Source organism: Lepisma saccharinum, chromosome 27 (genome assembly GCF_977018435.1).
Source record: "Lepisma saccharinum chromosome 27, izLepSacc3.1, whole genome shotgun sequence".
Taxonomy (NCBI): domain Eukaryota; kingdom Metazoa; phylum Arthropoda; class Insecta; order Zygentoma; family Lepismatidae; genus Lepisma; species Lepisma saccharinum.
In genome coordinates, this window is record NC_139255.1 from 29,012,283 (window position 1) to 29,033,263 (window position 20,981).

Here is a 20,981-nt window from a genome sequence, read left to right on the forward strand (position 1 = left end):
ACTACTAGTAGTGTTCTAACAACTGACCAAAATTCAGCTTTTACGGAGTTAGTCCCGACATTCGATGTTTTTTGTACTTCATTGACTAGGCTAAATTTCCACAGAGCTATCGAAACAAATCTGGTCTCGTCCGATTTTTCGCTTCTGCTGTTTTGTCTGTATGGAATTGTCTCTTGTCAATGATACCGAAAGATATAAGTTGTTGAAGTGAAAAATCAGGCGAAAGCAGGACCTGGCCGTCTTAGCTCCTCAGGCACGGTATGCCAGAGACCTGGTCGAGCCTACATTCTCGCTTGATTTTTTACTAGGCCGGCGTCACGACAGAAATGATCCGGCGCTAGAGGATGAAGTGTCAAAATAATATTATTTCCTTGCAGTGCAATCTAACATTTATCTACTTATTTTCATTCCTAGGCACGGCTATCGACAGCCTACTTACATTAATTTGATACGGGAACCTGTTGACCGGGCGATATCTCACTTCCATTACCATCGCAAGATGGGCGTTAAAGCTCGAGAAAGACTCATGGAAAGCCTGGGGGAAGACCCTGAGACCTGGTACAGCAAGAATTTCACAATCTGTGTCCTCAGTGGGGATCGTGAATGTAGCTATGTCACAGGCTCTCGTAAGGAAACCATTGTCACATACTTTTGCGGGTCGGATGAAATCTGCATGTAAGTATTCACACACATTTCGTACTTACGCAGGATTACCACTGACTTTTCCTGTTTTTCCAATAATTCTTGTCCAACGTCTTTATAAGGATTTAACGTACTGGTAAATATGTGTTACGTTTTCAACTTTGCATGCCATTCAAATGAATCAGGTTTATTCAAAAGTACTGAAAATAAACTAACAAAAATAAGTACAAAACTAAGAACATTTTTGTAACTCCAGTAATGAAGACCGTAAATATTTTTCTTTTACCTCTCCTCCTGCAAAATAACAAAACACATTCAATTTCTCGGTTTATCCCAGGTTTTCAACATGTTTACAATATTTCGTGTCTCTTTCACCTTTAAGTTCATTTCTCGAAAGTTTCCCTGATCAGTGAGAGCACTGTTTTACATATTCATGCTCTCATTTCTTCCAGGAATAATGTATAATGTTCTTGCAGTCATGGACACTTTATGGGCTGTTACGTCCCCATGGAAAGTGAGTGGCATTGTTACAACCCATAAGTGTACGTGACTGTACATAGGCAAAGCTTCTATTCTCTCTCTAACCGCGCTGAAAAACAAATACATTTAACGCAAATAGTAGATGCTTAATCCTTAGAATTAAGTTCAGTGATGGATGGTAATACGAATGGTGTCAACTGTGTTGCTCGCTCGCCTGAAGAGATCGACAAACACCCATAACAACAGAGTTACTTCCCACATTTGAAAATACATGCCCAGATACCAAAAGGATACTGAATTATGAAAATTTCCTGGTTCACAAAAACTTTAACGATGAAATAAAAAGACAGGAGATTGGACGATAGAAATATTTCTTGTGGTGTTTAAATTGTACTTGCAACATGCATTTGATATTTAGATCGAATTAAATTATCTTGTGTCCAGCTAGTATTGTGTACTATAGATACGATATCAGTCCAGAGCTGGTTACTGAGATATTGTAAGTTGACACGGGTGGTCAATAAAGAGTGACACTTTTCAGATTCGTTGATTAGCAGGGGACTTTTGGAATTTTGCACTGCTAGTGGTATTCTAACAACTGGCCAAAATTCAACTTTAACGAAATTATTCTCCACATGAAACCTTTATTGACTAGGCTGTGATGAAGTGTGTTCTGACACCACTATTCAAATGTTTAGTAATACATTCTTTTGGTTACATATACATTTTACCATTTGTATAAGTTGCTTGTGTTATACGAGCAAACTTGACTGAAATATGCTTGAATATGTTTCTAAGTAAAAATGTATGAAGTTTTGTCACTTATGGTAAATTCTACATTCGTCTTTCCAGGCTAATCAATAACAAAGAAGCATTACAACGTGCCAAATACAACGTAGAAATGTATTACGCTGTCGTTGGTATTCTCGAAGACCTGGAGAAAAGTATGTTTGTATTTGAAAATTACGTCCCTCGGTACTTCAGATTTCTGCATAAGGAATTTTACTCCACAAGTAAGTTTTCTTGCTTTGTTTCGCACGGTTGTCAGTTAAATACAGTCTATGCAAACAATACGAACCTCTACTATTAAGTTAAAAACGAAGAAAATATCAGCCTAAACCCAGTACCGTCTATAGGTGGGGGCCGTTTACCAACTGTACCCCATCGAGAATTACGTCGATTTTTTTGAAATCGACAGATTTCAATGTTTTGCGTAATATAAAAGTAGTTAGTTCCAGCGTTAGGAAAGCACACGCAACCTAGTACGGTCCATGTAAGTTAAAACCTGCAATTTCGGAGTTCTTTCCCCGCTTTTTGTTAGTGAAAACTGTTTGTATGCACACTAAAATAGCGACAGATCACATCGAAAATCACTATCAGTACCAAACCTATCAATCTTAACCTAACTATGTAAAATTATAGCTGCTCTTGTGGAAAATCATTTTGGGTGCTTTAACTATTCACTTGCGCGAAGCTGTCGGGTTGTTCTGCTACACGGTGAAGTAAATTTCCGCGAGCAAAAATCAATTGAAAACGTTCAACAACAACTAAATCCTCATAAACCATGCAAAATATTTCATTTTCTCCAAGGGATACAGAGGGCCAAGGATACTATTAGGTGTACAAGTTTGTTGTAAGTCCACTTTTTGCACGAATAGGCTAATTGGACAGGACCTACAGTTTAAAGTAGAATCTTACCACCTCCACTAAGTGTCGACCCTTTGATTCCAAGGGGATGACGTTACCACCACGTCATCGAGGACTTCATCATTAGTTGTAAAGTAACAATTTTTCTAAGTATTTCTCTGATGTCACTTTTCTGCTACTTTTGGCTAATCACAATGATGAGCATGAAAGGATCACATGTTGACGAACACACAAAAAACACCAATGCTCAGGCTAGGACTCTATTTCAATACTGATTGCTGGTCAACCCGCTGAATTTGTGCAAGAGCGCTATCGACTGCAGAGCAAGCAGCAGTAGTGTAGCGTTGTAAGAGGCGGAGGGAATGAGGCTTCGACGGTCGCGTTCGCGCAGTGCAAAACTTCTCGTCATTTGATTCGTAACAGCGAAATGTGGCAATGTAATCATGGCAGAAGAAACAGGAAGTCATAGCGTTAAAAGGAGAGCGCCTTCCTCCATAGTATTTATTTTATAGTTCGTGTCCTGATTCGAACGCCACTTCTGAATCTTCGACACAGCTCGAGAGGACGCCAACCGGGCTAGTTTCGAGCCAGCAGTGTTTAGACATCCAACAAGTATTGCGACGACATTACACCTCAAAGCTCTTCACATTGTGTATATATACATAAAAAAGAAATAGCACAACACAATAACACAACCTAGCAAAGATAACCGTAGCCTCACGTTACGAAATCCCTAAACAAACTTGTCAACATCTCATTTACTCCATGTGGACTTGACACGTACTGCCAGTTCCTAAAACGCCGCTGCTGTTATACTGAGCTCCACGTAGTCTTAACATATGGTTGTCAGAGGAAAACTGATCTTTCGGAACTTTCTTTGAAGAAAAGTGGCGTTCGAATCAGGACTTCAATTTTAGCTCGCAAGCAAGGTTCCCGGATCGCATTTAAATTGATCCGAAAAAAAGGTGCCTGGACCGGACTGAAATACATAACAGATAAAAAGTTATTTAGGATCTAGAACCCATTTACGATCGCTGATTTTCTCTTCTGGACCGGAATATGAATATTTAAGGTAGTTCATGATCTAATAATCGCAAGAAATTATGACTTGGTTCTTCTGTAGGAATTATGTAGGAACCAAATTCTGTTCTGATTGATAAATTCGAAACGTTAGTAATGGTTGGAAAAATTGCTCATGTTATTTCTAATGTTTGTAAATCTGCCGATGTTGTTGTTTTAAGTCCACTTTGTGCACAGACAGGCTAATCGGGACTGGACCTACATTTTAAAGCGGGATCCAAACCACTGTGCAATGTAAGAGTACCTCCACCCGATATCGAACCTCAGACCCCCTGATTATAAGGCGACGGCATTACCACTACGCCATCGGGGAGGCCCTCAAATCGATTTGTAAATTTATTATTAAATACAAATCTTAATTATTAACCTACCAACGTTGTGTTAGTAATTACAATTAGTAGTAGTCTGCGCAAAATCGTTATTCATTCCTTTAATGGTGAAGCTCCATCTTAAGTGTCAACGTTGTTTTCAGGTTGCCATCTTTAGGAAATATTATAGTTTACTTTTTAAATCTAGTGCACGTTGCTGCATTAGTAAATCAGAATCATTATGTTCTGAGAGTGGGTGCTATTTTAAACAACATTTGCTTATTTTATTTGTATTAAATTAAATCGCAGAATAGAAGGACATTCAGTAGACAATTTATTGCTTTTTTTCGTTTCAGAGTGGAAAAGACGAAACGCCCATCGCCACCCAAACCCACCACAAGAAGTGAAAAATCGGTTGCGAAAAAACATGACCAGTGACATTGAACTGTACAATTTCGTAGTGCAAAGGCTAAATAAGCAGTTTCTTAAAGTCAGCCTAAGTGGAAAAGATCTCCCAATTTAGACCACAGTGGCGACACTGTTACAAAGAGAGGAGCAATATTTTACAGAAACTGTACTGTAAGACACAAACAAACTGTAAGAACACTGTCAATTGTAGTTAATTTCTTCTTCAATTGTGTTGTCGCCATTTACAACTGATCCAAGATATTTGAAAGATCTCACTTCTCCTATTTTCTCGTTGTTTATAATTAGGTCTTGTAATCTGCTTTTACCTTTTACACATCTGAGATATTTAGTTTTCTGCATATTAGTTACGAGCCCCATGTTCAAAGCTTCATTTTTTAGTTCTTCAAATGTTTCTATTAATGTATTTTTTGTCTCTGCTGTTATAAGGATGTCATCGGCATATGCAATACATTGTTGATATGTTTCCTCTCAATTTCATCTGTTTCAATACAGAGTCTATCACTATACTAAATAGAGTTGCAGATAAGGGATCACCTTGCTTGACTCCACCTTCTACTTCGAATTCTTCACTCAGTTCCCTGTTAATTTTGACTCTTCCTTTATTGTTGGTTAAGGATAACATAATTAGTCTGATTAGTTTAGATGGTACTTCATATGATTTTAAATCAGATAATTGATAATGAGCTGATTTAAATCAGATAATTTTTTTAAATCACCCAAAAAATTACTGATTCAAATCACTTTAAAGATATAATTTATTAAATAATGTACGTAAGGATTTTGTACATATCCAGGGTGGCCACTCTAGGATCATGATACAATTCAAGTATAATTCCCTGTTTTCAAGAGGTGAACTTTCCAAAAATTCAAGGCTACAAGCAGATGTTTTCTCTATTTCAACCTTACGTATTACCACCTCTCAACACATACCCACACACATACCCACAAATATAGTAACAATATAAAGGGACTGTGCGACTCCAATGTATCCAAAAATTCTAATTCAATTCAATTGAACAATATATACCGGGTGGTCCAAAAGTCCCGGAACGGTCACATATCGTGAGAAATACACATCGAATCAAAAAACGAAAAATACGTGTTTAGTAAGTGAAAGAAAGCTATTCAATGATATCACACTTGATTCCCCACCCCCGCCCCCTGAGGGTGGGTCGGAGGGCAACTGTGAAATTTTAAATGGAAACCTCCATTTTGTACTGTAGAATCGGAAAGAGGACTTCATTCCAAGTCCAACGAGCTATCAACCATCCTCCTAGCTCAATTAGGAACGGAGATATGGCGATTTTACATTTTAATTAAAAATCGCTTTCACTCTAGCTCAATAGGGTGTTCAGCGTCCCTTTGAAATTTTTTGTGGATTTATGTTGTTGTTTTTTTTTTTTCAAAAATTTAAAATCGCCATAAACATGTTTTTTCTGGTTTTCCGATTCGATGTGTATTTCTCACGATATGTGACCGTTCTGGGACTTTTGGACCACCCGGTGTATTTAATTTAAGCTGCCAGTTTACATTTGTCATTTCGCGTACTCAGACTAGAAATGCATCTACAAACACAAGTCACAAATGTCACGGGATATAGTCATCTACGAAAAATTATTAATTGTATAAGAATTTCAAACTCAAATTTACCGAATCAACTTCAACATATTTTTGCAATAATCTTCCGTCTGTCTGGTAGATTGCCCTGCAAAGGACACTAACAAAGCAAACGGATTGAGAGAATTTTTATTTTCCTTCCTTGGTAAGAATAAAAGTTAAAATGTGAAAAACCTGCCTCAGTGTATTTAAAAATACGTATAAATTGAAGGGGATTTGGATTAATAAAAGTTACAGTTTTTCACGTCTGCGGAGAAAAATTCAAGCAGAATTCACGCATAATTCCCGGAGTCAATAATTCACCCATAATTCCCGGAATTCCCGGTGAGTAGCCACCCTGATATCAGAATCACTTTTGGTGATAGTCATTAATCTCGTAATCATTTAATGGTGTTGATTAGGCTCTAAGAAATGAAACAAAATATATGTACTTATGTGAAGCTCATACGAAAGGAAAGGAAATTAAATATGTAAACTGTACAGACTTAAAATTCTCTTGATTCAAAATTCGATAATATTTATAATAGACAAAAATAACAAACATTTTCTGTAGAATAATATACAAAATACTAATCATGTTAACCACAAATAATGTCATTCTCCTTAAGCTGTAAATAAACATGGCAGCTGATATTTTGCAAAACTATCAATTAAAAAATGCCAAAATTCAGCTATAAAGACTATAAAAAAATATTTTAAGCTACAATTATAGAGTACATCCAGAATGTTTTATTTTCACTGGAAGAAAAGTTACTGAAATTATTATAGTTTCATGAACATATTCAACAAACATTTCCATAGCAGGTTTACACATACGGTATCAGAAACAGAAACAATATACAGGGTGACTGGTAATTAGATGTATTCCCTGAAAGGGGTTAAAGTAGAGACAATTTGCAATAAATTTGACCATATGATACCCCGTCCGAAAATTAGTAGTTTTCGAGATAATCGAGTTTCAATTGTTTTTTTTAAAAAATGACAATTTTCAACATAAAAAGACGAATTGAGAAAAAACTGATCATTGTATGGAACTTATTTCAGCGTTTTCTGATAGCTAACAAATAAGTGGTTCGTTGAAAAAAAAAGTTTTTCCCAAATAACAATCACATGTAAGTAACGGGTGGGTCTAAACTTAGAAGTAATGACAAAAAAATGCACTCTCAGTTTACTTGGCAACGTATTAATAACAAAAATGGTATGACACGAAGCGTACAAATGTTGCTATCATACACATTTGTGTACAAGAAATAATACTTCATTCATCTTCATGTGAATGGAATCAATGAACAATACAATTAAAGAACATTACACGTCTTGCTCAAAGTGGGCATCTCCGTTACGAATGCAGGCACGCAGGTTTTTACGACAATTTGTTCTCTTAACTCGTGATGTGATGGTGTCCTTGGTGTGTTGACCAGCTGTTAAGATCCTCTCCCTGAGCTCTTCTTGCGAGTTTACCGGTGTCTTGTCATGTGGTTCCAAATGTAAAAGTCGCAAGGCGTCAATTCTATCGGGAGATCGAGCTGGGCAGTCATCATGATGATAAATCATGTCACGTCTTGTAGCTAGAAGCACATCCTCCAACAACATTGCCATCCCTTTCCTCAAAAAATGTTCATAAGTGATGCCATTTAAGATTTGGGGCAGGAAAAATGGCTCGATCAAATGATTGTTGATTACGCCATCCATACTTCTGCCTGGGTGTGCGACAGTGGCTGGATGAAAATTACCCAAAAAATGGATTGGCCGAGGCGGCCCGATTCCCTGGCCGGCTCGATCCCCCGATTTGAAGCCTTGCGACTTTTACATTTAGAGCCACATGACAAGACACCGGTAAACTCGCAAGAAGAGCTCAGGGAGAGGATCTTAACAGCTGGTCAACACACCAAGGACACCATCACATCACGAGTTAAGAGAACAAATTGTCGTAAAAACCTGAGTGCCTCCATTCGTAACGGAGGTGCCCACTTTGAGCAAGATGTGTAATGTTCTTTAATTGTATTGTTCATTGATTCCATTCACATGAAGATGAATGAAGTATTATTTCTTGTACACAAATGTGTATGATAGCAACATTTGTACGCTTCGTGTCATACCATTTTTGTTATTAATACGTTGCCAAGTAAACTAAGAGTGCATTTTTTTGTCATTACTTCTAAGTTTAGACCCACCCGTTACTTACATGTGATTGTTATTTGGGAAAAACTTTTTTTTTCAACGAACCACTTATTTGTTAGCTATCAGAAAACTCTGAAATAAGTTCCATACAATGATCAGTTTTTTCTCAATTCATCTTTTTATGTGGAAAATTGTCATTTTTTTAAAAAAAACAATTGAAACTCGATTATCTCGAAAACTACTAATTTTCGGACGGGGTATCATATGGTCAAATTTATTGCAAATTGTCTCTACTTTAACCCCTTTCAGGGAATACATCTAATTACCAGTCACCCTGTATATTTACAGAATTTTTTATTTGCCTTAATCAAACTATTCAAATATTTTATAGGACCTTCTTCCTAATGGATTGATGATTGATTTGGTTTATTCACTTCGCTATTCTGCCACTTCTGTCTAATCGTGAAGATAAGGATGACTGCTGATATGATGAAACTCATGAAGGGGCACTCACAAAGAACACCTACGCCCAGTTCGGGATTCGAACCCGGGACCCCGGCGTCATAGCGTAGCCACAGTGGCCGACAACATGACAAAAATGAGATACTGCTATGAAATGTATTCGGTAAAGAAACAATCAGACATATGCTCGGGAATTAAAACGCTGAACATTTTTCATAAGTTTGTGTAATATGATGAAATGATTTTACTGAATGTTGTGGATGAGGCAAAACGATATGATCTTCTTGCGGGTGATGCAAGAGGTATAGTCGACACGCTAGCTTCGTTAACGAGCAGCTGGCTTTAGAGTCCACGGAGCGCGCCCACCAGCTGCAACAATCACATTCAACGCACAGTGTTGCCACAGATCTACTTGCCACATCTACTCTAAGCCAGCTTGTCCCTCCCCCGCACTAGCACCATCCCACGGTCTCCACATCGTAGTTGCAAACTACGGCAACAGCGTATCTGCAGTCATGTGATTGAGACTCCACATCTTATGTTACGGAGGACTTCACATCGCACCTGGAGGCGAATAATACTGTGCCATGAAAATGGCGATGAGCACTGTAACGCTATTCCTCGCTCGCAAAGGAATAGGAGTCAGATTGTGTGCAATTAGTTATTCGTTTGTTTCCTTTTTTGGAGAAGTAATACGTCACCCGGTCATGTGACTATGGAAAGGGAAGGCTCTCGCGTGGCTTGCGGAGCTCTCTCTCTCTCACTCTGGCAGCGGTTGGGTTCACATCTTGAACTGGGCTCTACCTTGAACTGGTAGAATCGGTCTGCTGAAGTCATCATCTGTATACTGGTAGTATAATTATAATATATTTAAGTTTAATCTAAGATTCATATTACTTCATTTAGTTAATTAGTTTAATTTGTGCACTATTAAGTTATGCTATGTTTAATGCTACCATTACGCAGATGGTCCTTTCAGATTTGACCGATATTCACTAATCATGTTCATTTGTATCCAATTAGATTTATAACTTCCCTATTCAAAATTGCTGATTAATATATTTTCCACGGAAGAACAATACCGAACGTTGAACTAATCTCAATTAGTAATGGGAAACACAATCTGATTCCGGAACATTTATTTTGCCTTGTATGAAATGTGGTTGGTTATATTTGTAATTTGAATGAATAATGTCAATCGGACATATATGTATAATATACTAAATTTGTTACTGGAAAATTTCTATTGTTAAAGTTACTACTGTTGTATACGACAAATTTCTAGTACTGGTTTCCTCAATAAATTATTAAATATACTTTTTACTTTTCGTACTTCCCACAAAGGCCTCTGATTCTGCTAAATATTTTAATAAGTAAAGGTAGTCAAATTGTCAGCCCGAAGCATATATAATTGTAGAGGACTAGTGGTATAATCCAAATCTAAATTATATGGGAAAATACTTGGGTGGTGATAGCACACAGATCCTCTGGAGTAAATGGTGGTCAATGGTCTGATTTAATGGTATACCATCCTCTCATCATACGTATGCTGTTAAAATAACATTTTGCAGGTTTGTCTACAATTCAAGGGGGGGGAATGAGACTTTTGGTACACCCTGTATATATATATATATATAATATGTATGTATATTTCTTCATACTGGAAATCCAAGGGCTTCTTCTATTGACTAATAGACTTCTTCTTCTATATACTAATGAACTTCTATTACTCTTCTTATTCTATGTACAGATGGGCTTCTATTACACTTCTTCTTATATTGGCTAATAGACTTCTATTAGATTTCTTCTATGTACAGATGGGCTTCTTCTTCTTTTGGCTAATATGCTTCGAATGTAAGTTGGGTCGCTGCCTTGCTGCGCCACCGCCTAATACAAGCAGAAAAAGGAATTACTCAAGCAGCGCCGCCAATCCCGCGCTCGACCTTGATCCGGGTCTGCAATACATGCGACTACACGGAAGTGCTTGGGGTCTACCACAGAGTTGACGCGACACCGGGAAAACAACCAAAATAAGCAGAAAAAACTCGTTCCTGCTAGAAAAATAGATATAAAATCGTAATCACTTTCCGACTTCATTAATCTCTGCATATAATCACATAGGCTATACATGGCGATCATTTCTTTCTTTCGCCTTTATCGTTCTCCATTATTAAGCTAAGTTCATAAGTTTAGGTAAACGCAATTAGTTTCAACATTCCTAAACACTTTCATTCAATTCCCATGCACATTGTTGCTTTAATCTGCGATCCTAATATTTCTTCCGCGTGCTGCCATCTATGATTCATTATTTCAATCATTCGCCGTATGTTCCACTCATGCGGGCACGTAACAGGTGGTGTCGCTTGTGTTACTGTAACTTTTAAGAGGATCCATCCTCAATGTTCAAATTTATCAACAAGAGAGAGAAAACATCAGGGTAATTGGAGAAGGTTTTTTTTTTTTTCTTCCAAATCATGCAATATATAAATGCACTACGACATCAGTCCGGAAAATTATGGGACACACTATGTACGTGGGTCGCTCGCTCAATATATAAGTTTCCGTATGATGTAAAAAAAATAATTTAAGGTACATTAGAAAACTATACATACATGTGTAGGATCCCGGGTTCGAATCCCGGTCGGGTTTGGTTGTTTGTGAATGTCCATTCATCAATTTCATCATTTCATCACTCATCCCCATCTTCGCAAATTAGCCAAGAGGCACAAAACGCGAAGTAAAATAAACTAAATCAATCAATCAATCAAAATCAACATGTGTAGGAGGATCCTTCCTCACTTCTCCACATAATCCCCATAGAAATTCAGGCATTTGTCCCACCCTTGCACCAATTTGTCCATACACTTCGCAAGAAAATCAGGGCTCTGGCTATTGAGCACTATTCTCACATTACGCTTCACTTCTTCATCTGTTTCGTAACGGTAACCTTGCAATTCAGACTTTAACACCGGAAAAAGATGGAAATCACTCGGCGCTAAATCGGGGCTGTATGGAGGGTGGGGCAGCCGTTCCCACCCAAATTCTTCAATTTTGTGTTGTGTTTGCACTGCTGAGTGGGGGCGAGCGTTATCGTCAAGAAGAATGACACCAGATGACAGGAGACCTGGTCGCTTATGTCGAATTGCGTTTTTCAGTTTATCCAATGTTTGACAATAACGGTCAGCATTAATTGTTCTTCCTCGTTCCAAAAATTCCTTAAGCAGAACGCCCTTAGAATCCATGTTTCTGAACTCCTTATGACGCGAGCCCGCGTTTTCGGAACAAGCATTTACTTTTCACCCTTGAGCGCATGCGCCTTCACGTCTGATAACGAATCGATTGTTGTTCCTTGTAGACGAAGGATGGCGCTTGTCAACCATGTGCTTCTTTTTAATGGCATTGCTTTATACAATATTTTATAGCACAGGGAAACTTATATATTGAACGTCCCTAGTAGTACAGAATTCAAATCAACGATCCAATAGCTAGAGTTCCGTACGAATTCTAACATCCATTCATTGTAGTTTGTACTGCTATACCTAAGAAACTGTTACTTGATCGTGGTCAAATGTTTTGGTCAGAGTATATCAAGAACATGAAATTTATTTAATGTTTCCAATTTTCTGAAAAAAAGAAAGTTGAAGTTTCACCTACGACATCAAGTATATTATCAAATAACGTACACAGAGATATCGATACACCCCATGCTTCCGCACTACAGAAGGAACTCGTTGCCTGTTGCTGCACTGTGACTCATGTGGTTTACTACGATAGCGGATATCACGGTAATAAATGATAATTTTCAGAAAACACAGAACCTGCTGCACATTCAAGAATGAAGCTGCGAGTACGAAAATATTGGAAAATAGCCACAGCGCTATCGATACTCATAGCTCTGTTCGTTACTCATATATTGGTTCATATCCCGTCTCAGCCTGTGATTTCCCATTCCAAACGACATAAAAAACTTCGTGGTAGGTCGTCATCAGGTATGTCTTTCTGTTATTTAGCGTCGCTTGTCTTCAGGTTTCTGAGTAATCATGATGCATGACGATTAGATGAAATTTATGAAGAGACATTCGCAAAGAACGCCCATACCCAGGTCGGGACTCGAACAGGAACTAAGGTGGGAAGAACCAAAGTCAACCACTTAAAGTTCTCCGCCACAGAGTCGGCTTTACTGATTATCATTTTTCGTATTAATAGTCAAATGTATGTACACTTCATTCCGTTTATAATTTTTGAGGAAGACACATGAGAACATTGTCGAAACGTTGATTACCTTGAAAATTCATTGTTATTATTACTAAATTTGTTACAAAGGTTTTCCGACTATGTTAATATCTGTAATATAGTTGCACGGAAGTTGTTCTATTTTGTTTATTCAGAGGCGGGACATGGGTACATCAGCACGTTCTTGAAAGTTGGATTAGTGGTGCCCTGGCAGGTGGCAGGAAGCCCTTGTCTGAGCAGCAAGGATTATTGATTTTTTTTGTCCACTTTATGCACCCTTACGGTATATGTGGGATCCAACACTTGGGTGGTGTAGTTCACTGATCATTCATTCATCCCCTATGCTAGAGCAATTCGCTACTCATGGTGAGCTTAATGGTAAGGTGCGAGAGGTTCTAATTACACACATAATAGCAAAACCCAACCCTTGAGCTTAAAACCCTACAGTCTGAATCAGCATGGTGAAATACCTGTCTCTCGCTGTGGAAGTGTTCCTTCGTCGAGTTCAAGCACGGACTGCTTAATCGAACGATGTTGTCCGCTTGTCGTGCGAGTCTGAAATCCCAGACTCCTCTCTCCTTCTCTGACTACTAATCTCGAAGTGACTGCTGATTTAGAACTGACCACTGACCTCTCTCCCCCAGACATTTATTCAGATTCATTTTGCTAAACAAATGCAGAGTCAGACCTGTAATATCAACCTTGGTTGCAATCATTACACGTGTTTGCATCGATGGCGATCAAGGAAGCTTGGCAATGTCTGAGCTAAAGCTAATCAGGACTGAATTACAGTTTCAAATGGGACCCGAACCACTTTGTGCCTCCACTGGGTATCGAACCCGGGACCCCTTGGCTCAAGGCGAGGACGATTTAATGAATCAATGAAATAAAATTTTTCGGATGCATCAGTGCGTATGGCCATCTTGCATCCTTCAACATACATAAACGAGCAAAAATCCTATTGTCTAAAATCCTCACCTGAAAGTTAAAAACGGGGTGCAAAAAGCTTCTTAAAAATGGGTAAAAGTAAGAGGCTGTAAAGGAACTTGCACAGGACGTACACAACTGCTATACCCTGTCCCAGCTAACTGTAGAGCAGAGCCGCGCATAGAGGCAGAGGAGGAGGAGGGAAACAGAGTGGTGAAAGCGCAGTGTTGCCAATTGTACGGTCCTGAACGTACATGTACGGAAAATTCATGGCATGTACGGACGAACGGTCCAGACCTTAGACCCTACGCTTAATGTACGGCTTGTCAAAATTTGTTCTTGCAGTTTTATCACTAAGAAATTCTTAAACCAAGCGTACGGACGTAGAGACAAAAATACGGTCCGTTTGCCACGTGCGTACGGAATTATCCTTTTCAAATGTTTGCAACGCTGCATAACGAAGCACGGAAACCGGGTAACTCCCCAGTCGCCCATTACACAATCCAGTATCTCTCACTGTTCATTGGTGGAGCCGTCTCGCGTCACTACTTGCGCAGAGACTTGTTCTCGTTCGTTTGGTCTACAGTTAGCTGGTACAGGGTATAAATATTTCCTCAGAAACAGTGTAAGAGGCCAGCTCTTCTCAAAAAGCTAAAAAAAACACCTGTTATAACATTGTCATCACCTCCAAACATGGACGATAAACAGTTCGAAAGATAAAAGTTAGTCTGAGGAAAGTAAAATTGAGTAGAATATGCCGAACACTCAAAATAAAATTACATACACGACGCATTGAAGGGGTCTAGCCCTTGCAGCAAGTGACCATGGGTGATACGGCTGTGTCCAATACGAAGCCGAGTTACAATTACTTCATCTCGACAAGAGGGACGGTAAGAAGAACTTGATTCCCGTTACCTCATTCCACTCTCCCTGTCAAGTGTCAAGAAGGGAGCAACGAAACACATTCTGCAGGTTCCTAGCTGCCAGAAGGTGGAACTGAACATCGCAGTCTGCATCAGCAGACTTGATTGTTAACCATGGGCGCGGAGATTTTGTTCAAGTAGGAAAGTGTAGTGCCACCCTAAATTTCATTTTTTTATTATATTATTTTCGCTTTTCGTTGTCTTCTATCATTCAGAAGTTTGTAGAATTTCCTTTTACTTCAAAGTAGCACCAGTTCCTTCCTTGGCTAGGCGAGAGGGAAAACCGCGCCCCTCAGGCAAGTCACACTGGCTAGGGTGTTGATAGAGCCACTGGACAAGGCTAAAAACCGGCCACACTGAAAGGCGGTGCTTTGGAGGAGACAAGCGTGCGACTGGTGTGAAGGTGGCGATTGTGAGTGTGAGCTATAGATTGATGCCACTCCACCTCAGCCGAAAGGACTAAGGGCGTTCCGGGCTCGAAGCCGGAACAACAACAGCCAGCCTAGAGGAATGCACAAGGAAGCAGGGACCTGGAGCCGTGACCAGTGTCCCCTTATCCCCTCTCCAACAACAGATCATTGACTCTCAACCCCTCCCCCATCTATACATGATATGGAAGTGATTCTATGTACGGTGCACCGCATAAGTGACAAAAGGTAACGGATCCCGATAAACTTTGCTTATGGCCATAACAGTTACTTATTTTTGTGTTGTACAGGGTCCGTTCTGAAAGTTTCCGAACTGTCCGCAGCGCGGCGCGAGAATCGGTCGAGGGTTCGGGTAAGCTGCGACAGGTGGCAGTGGGGACCTTAACCTTCAAAACAAGGCCTCGCTCAGTTGCCTGCGAGCAGTGGTTGAGGCGCAATCGCTCGTGTTGTGTACACGGAAAAAACGTCGCGTCGAAAATTTGGTGGATTTGGTGAAAATGGAGCGTACTTTGGAACAGCGCTACGCTGTGAAATTTTGTGTTAAATTGAAAAAACTTTACGGAGACTTTAACCATGAATGGATGAAACCTGTCTATTCGAGTATGACCCCGAAAGCAAGATACAAAGTTCAGAATGGCACACCCCCGCGTACCCTCGTCAAAATCAAAGGTGAAGATAATGCTCCTTGTCATTTTCGACGCGAAGGGGGTCGTGCACAAAGACTTTGTACCTGCTGGGACCACCCTCAATGCATCTTACTACAAAACAGTGCTTCAGCGTCTCCGACAGAGGGTCCAGCGCGTCTGGTCTGACATCGCCGACAGGTGGGTGCTTCACCACGCCAACGCGCCGGCTCACACAGCGCTGTTCGTAGGTGAGATTTTGGCCAACGTACGCATGGCAAAGTTGCCTCATCCCCCTTACAGCTCGGACTTGGCACCGGCCGACTTCTTTTTGTTTCCCAAGATCAAAAGGGTGCTCAAAGGGAAGCGTTTTGCGCCAATTGAAGAGGTTCAAGCTGCCACGACCGCAGCATTAAAGAGGGTGTCAGTCAACGACTTCCAGGACTTCTGTGAACAGTGGAAAAGTCGCTATACTCGCTGTATTGAGGCTGAAGGTGCAAACATTGAAGAATATTGACAGCAGTTGTAATTGTCATCAATAAATTGTTTCCAAATAAATAAGTTCGGATACTTTCAGAACGGACCCTGTATGTGCTATGCCGGGTTATTGTATTTTTTTAATTATCAATAATAATCTATTTACATGTTAAGGTCATTACATATTGCCCCCCACAAAAGACTACCGCCAAAACCGTCAAGCTTTTTCATCAGGCGTACGGAGATCACGAACCTGTGTGTTTGAATGGCGTGATGAAGACTTTTCAAAGCAGGGTGTCACAGGACTATCCACGTTCTGAACGGTTTTCAACTATGCGTACTCCCGACAACGTGCTTCACGTGAAGAAAAAGCTTTGACAAGACCGAGAAGAAGTCCTAAAATCAAAGCTAAATTAAATATACACCACCAAAGTGTCAGCCGCAGCCGGTGTGGACTGTGTAAATGACATTGTTACTGTACACGAGACAAATGTACGTAACATAGTAAGTAAAGTGTAAGAACATTTTGCAATTCTAATTCCCTCACTTCTCAAGGTTTTCCGGGTACTTTAAAATAAATTTGCACAGTCCTGAGAGTTTTTAACTTGCGAATAGCAAAGTTTTAATTGTTTTCACTGTCTTATAGTAAAGGAAATAATTTATTTTAGGGCTTTGAATAAATTTTCAAAACTCCCGGATTTTTCCACGACTTCCTCACTCATAGTTTGATTTCCCGGATCAGTGGGACTCCTGTAATAAATTAATTTCACACAGTGCTTGTGTCGCCCCTGTCGACACATGCCTTTTAAGCACTAAACTATTCAGTCTATGTTATAAAAATCTATGTTGTTAAGAATTAGTGTTGAATCTTTTCTCTAAAGATTGTTAGATTTATTTCCATAAAAATGTCATTGTTAATGTTACAACAGGTAATGAACTGTTTAACTTAAATCAGAAAAAAATGATGAAACTATGGAAATATAAAACAACTATGTTGTAACCATGGTAAATTGTAAACAAAATTATGATATAAAAGAGCTAGACTTTTGTAAGCCTACGGGACAATCTCCTGGTCGCCGAAAGGCTGATGGTTCAGGGGACGTTGGGTAATATCTTGCTTCAATCTTCGGATTGGCTTGTGTACTTGTGCTAAATTTGGCAGATATTCCACAAACCCAACTCTGAATAAGTCGTTCTCCTGCATCATCAAAAAGACCAGGGTTATAAACCTAGGTACAACTAATAGGTTTAGGCCTACAAATTGTATCGGGTGAATTGTCTGTTTTGAAAAGTGTTTGTATATCATCGAAAGTTTAAATAAATCTTCTAGTAAGAGATCTGGATGATCTTTTATTATTAACCAATACAGGATAATTAAAAATAAATCCTGCACCACAAACCACGCAAGGGCTTGCTCATTCTAACCCTAAGAAGCCTTTGAGAAGTCCGATAGAAGGGTTCGTAACCAGACTAACATAAAGCCCTAAAGGCAGAAGGTGCGTGTCATGCTTTAGGTTAAATTCGATCAACAAACAATACAGTTAACATTGCACATGCGCGCAAGAAATGGCTTTGACACAAAAAAGATATTACAATTACATGCGACGGTAGATCACTGATTTCTTTAAAATTCCGAAATACATTTTGAATTCAAAAAAGTCAATGCGTATAATGTTTACATTTACAGCCTAGTCTATTTCAAGGAACTCCATTTGGGATAGAATCAAGTGTAATATGTATATCCTTAATTCTATACGTCAGCTAAAATATTTGTAACTTTGTCCTTTCTGTATGTTTTGTCTAAAATATTAATGTCTGTGTCTTTTAATGCGCATTATTTTATTCATTTTTAGCTGCTGGTAAGGCACAGAAAGAAAAGACAACGAGCCAACCACGTGGTTTGGTCCCTACGGCAAGAAATCGTACTCTAAACCCACAACTTATTATATACAATAGGGTTACAAAATGTGGAAGTACTACGTTGTTCCTGTTAATTCAAAGGTAAGAATTACATTTGATATGTCTTAGGTCTGAAGCTCGCTGCTACGAACAACAAAATGATTTGTTTGGTGGGGGTATTCGGTGAGGAATTAATACTGGGTGATTCCATGTCAATTCATCTAGGTCATGTTACCCACCATCCCCGATTTTCATGAAATTCTGTATACTTATAGAAGTTTTAATGCTAATTACAGAAATGACATTTCTTTTACATTGGTCAAGGGGTTCAGAAATTACGCGCTTTTTAAATTCTCCGTGTACGCCACTTGTGGCTTCACTTTGAATGACACGCATTAGGTTATAAATGATAGTATCTTCCCTCAGGTTTGGGGTAGAAACTTCAAGTTTGTTTTCCTTTGTTCAGAATAGTGTAAGCTTTCATCTAAATAAGGTTTCAGATGAGTGTATCAATAACCATGTATTTTTATGGCTAATTTCATGACTATCTTCAAGATCGAACTTCGTGCAATGCCCCCTTCAATTTCCCCAATTTTATATGTAGGTAGCTCAGACTGTGTAAAAATGCCTGATGGAAAAATTGGGATGGGCGGTTCAGAGACAGTACTCCAACTTGAATGTTATCAAGAAATGGGGATGACGTAGAAAATATTTGCTACGTAGTACATCTCCTGCGTGTGCCTAATCTTCAATAATTAACATCTCTACGCTGGGAGGAACCAGGCAACGTCAAAGTCTACTGTGTTTCAAAGGCAACACATCCCGTTACGGTAGCACTGGCAGAAACGAGTCCACGCAGGTAAAACAGCGAAAGCGAAAAATCAGGCGAGACCAGGTCGGCTCGGTAGCTCAATGATTATATCAATGGCACCGTATACCAGACACCAGAGTTCGAGTCCTGGTCAATCCTGCATTTTTCGCTGAAAAATTTCTACGTAGTATGTCTCCTGCGTGTGCCTAATCTTCAATAAATGGGGATGACGTTTTGGAAAAAATAAAATTCGTTCCGAGAATCGGCAAAGTTTCGACAATGGCCCTCGAGTCAATGCTTAAATTCATTATACTAGGCGTCCATTGTAGGAGGGGCGAGGCGAGGCAACATATGAATGAATTAATTGTTGTTTTAAATCCACTTTATGCACAGAAAGGCTAATCGGGACTGGACCTACAGTTTAAAGTGAGATCCGACCCACTATGTGCCTCCAACGGGTATCGAACCCGGGGCAACATATGATTAAAAACTGATAGTAGCTTTGATGATGAATTTATTTTCATACTTGGGAATGTTAGCAAAGGAAGATGAGATGAGAAAAGAAAGACGGCAGATGCATGAGATTAGAACTGAAATGGCTGAATCATGGGAGCATCAACTGTTAACAGATATCTTGAAGCGAGGGAGTTGTTCAAAAATACTTCTCTGTAGCAAAAATCATGAATTTTTCGTCCTGGAATAGAACGGAACAACACGAAGGGAACTTTTTCGACTCCGGAAGTCTCGTGTCTTCTCCCGCCGAAAAATTTCGCAGCGCTTCTGCGTCAGTGGGCGAGCCTGCACTTGATAACTATATTTTCTCTAAAACGAGTTTCTGTCACGTCGGTCGCTTAGGCTTTATGTACACGTTGGGCGAAAATTCCGAAACACCTGCCATTAATATGGATTTTAGTGGATCTTGCGAGTAGTAGGCACACGTTTGGACTCGTGCGCTGCAGTTGAACACAACCATACAATCCACAGTTAAGTTGACGCATAAGCGAGCCGCAGAATAGGACGCTCAGCATCGGACAATGAGACACCACACGTGGAAAGATTGCAAATGAATTTCTATGGCTCTCTACCTGAGAAACAGCTGTAGATATAATCCGGTGCCAAGCAGCAATTTTTCAATAAGAACTGATTAAAAGAAGTCGAACATAGCCCATCGCATGGTATGGTTTGGATGGGAATGCAAGATCATTTGTTTAGATCCATCCAAGGCATGTCACGTTATTTACTCCCTGTTGATGGCAGGGGTATATGCACATTTCGTCCACCTTGTGCTGCAACCATCTGAGCTGGTACTATTTTCCGACAATCTTCCCCTGTTTTGAAGATAAAGACGAAATGATTTGGGAAAAAGCTGTTCGAGAAACCAAATTAGGTGTGAAGACATAGCTAAGTAGAGGAAGTGCTTTTTTACAGTGAAACGTATTTTTATCCTAAAAGAGAAATAGTATACAGTTTTTCATGGTACTTTAATAATATCAATACACCTCGACTTTGTTTGCGTGCCCTTATAAATTTCGTAGCGAAAGAGCACAGAGGTGTTCAGCTTTGTTCTTCATCCTTGAAATTGAAGTGTGTTTTTTTACTGGAGTTTCCATAGGAAAGAAAAGTTATTGAAATGAAAGGACAGAACTGACGAAGAATTCATGATTTGTGGACAAATTAGTGTGGTTACAAGCAAAAACTTGCAATTCTTTTTACGAAAATCAATGCCAAATACAAAATAAAAGTGATGAATTTAATTCCATTTAATTTGAAATGAATAATAAGTTATACTTTTCAGATTAGGAAGGATCAACAATTTCACACATCGCCATTCAGGAATTTTTAACAAGCGTCAACTATCGGATAAACAACAATTG

At 39.3% G+C, this 20,981-nt stretch overlaps 2 protein-coding genes across 2 annotated transcripts in view; one reads left to right on the forward strand and one right to left on the reverse strand.

The window, feature by feature from the left end:
• The window catches only part of LOC145980452 (uronyl 2-sulfotransferase homolog pip-like), a 28,711-nt gene extending 13,029 nt beyond the window's left edge, over nt 1-15,682 (forward strand). Inside the window, exons 3-5 of the mRNA XM_083113550.1 lie at nt 415-675; nt 1,975-2,135; nt 15,588-15,682. Coding sequence (XP_082969676.1) covers nt 415-675; nt 1,975-2,135; nt 15,588-15,682 — 517 coding nt within the window. The remainder of the gene's footprint in view (nt 1-414; nt 676-1,974; nt 2,136-15,587) is intronic.
• Nucleotides 1-20,981, reverse strand: part of Vps8 (vacuolar protein sorting 8) — a 401,212-nt gene that overhangs the window by 220,604 nt on the left and 159,627 nt on the right. The gene's annotated exons all lie outside the window — the stretch shown is intronic.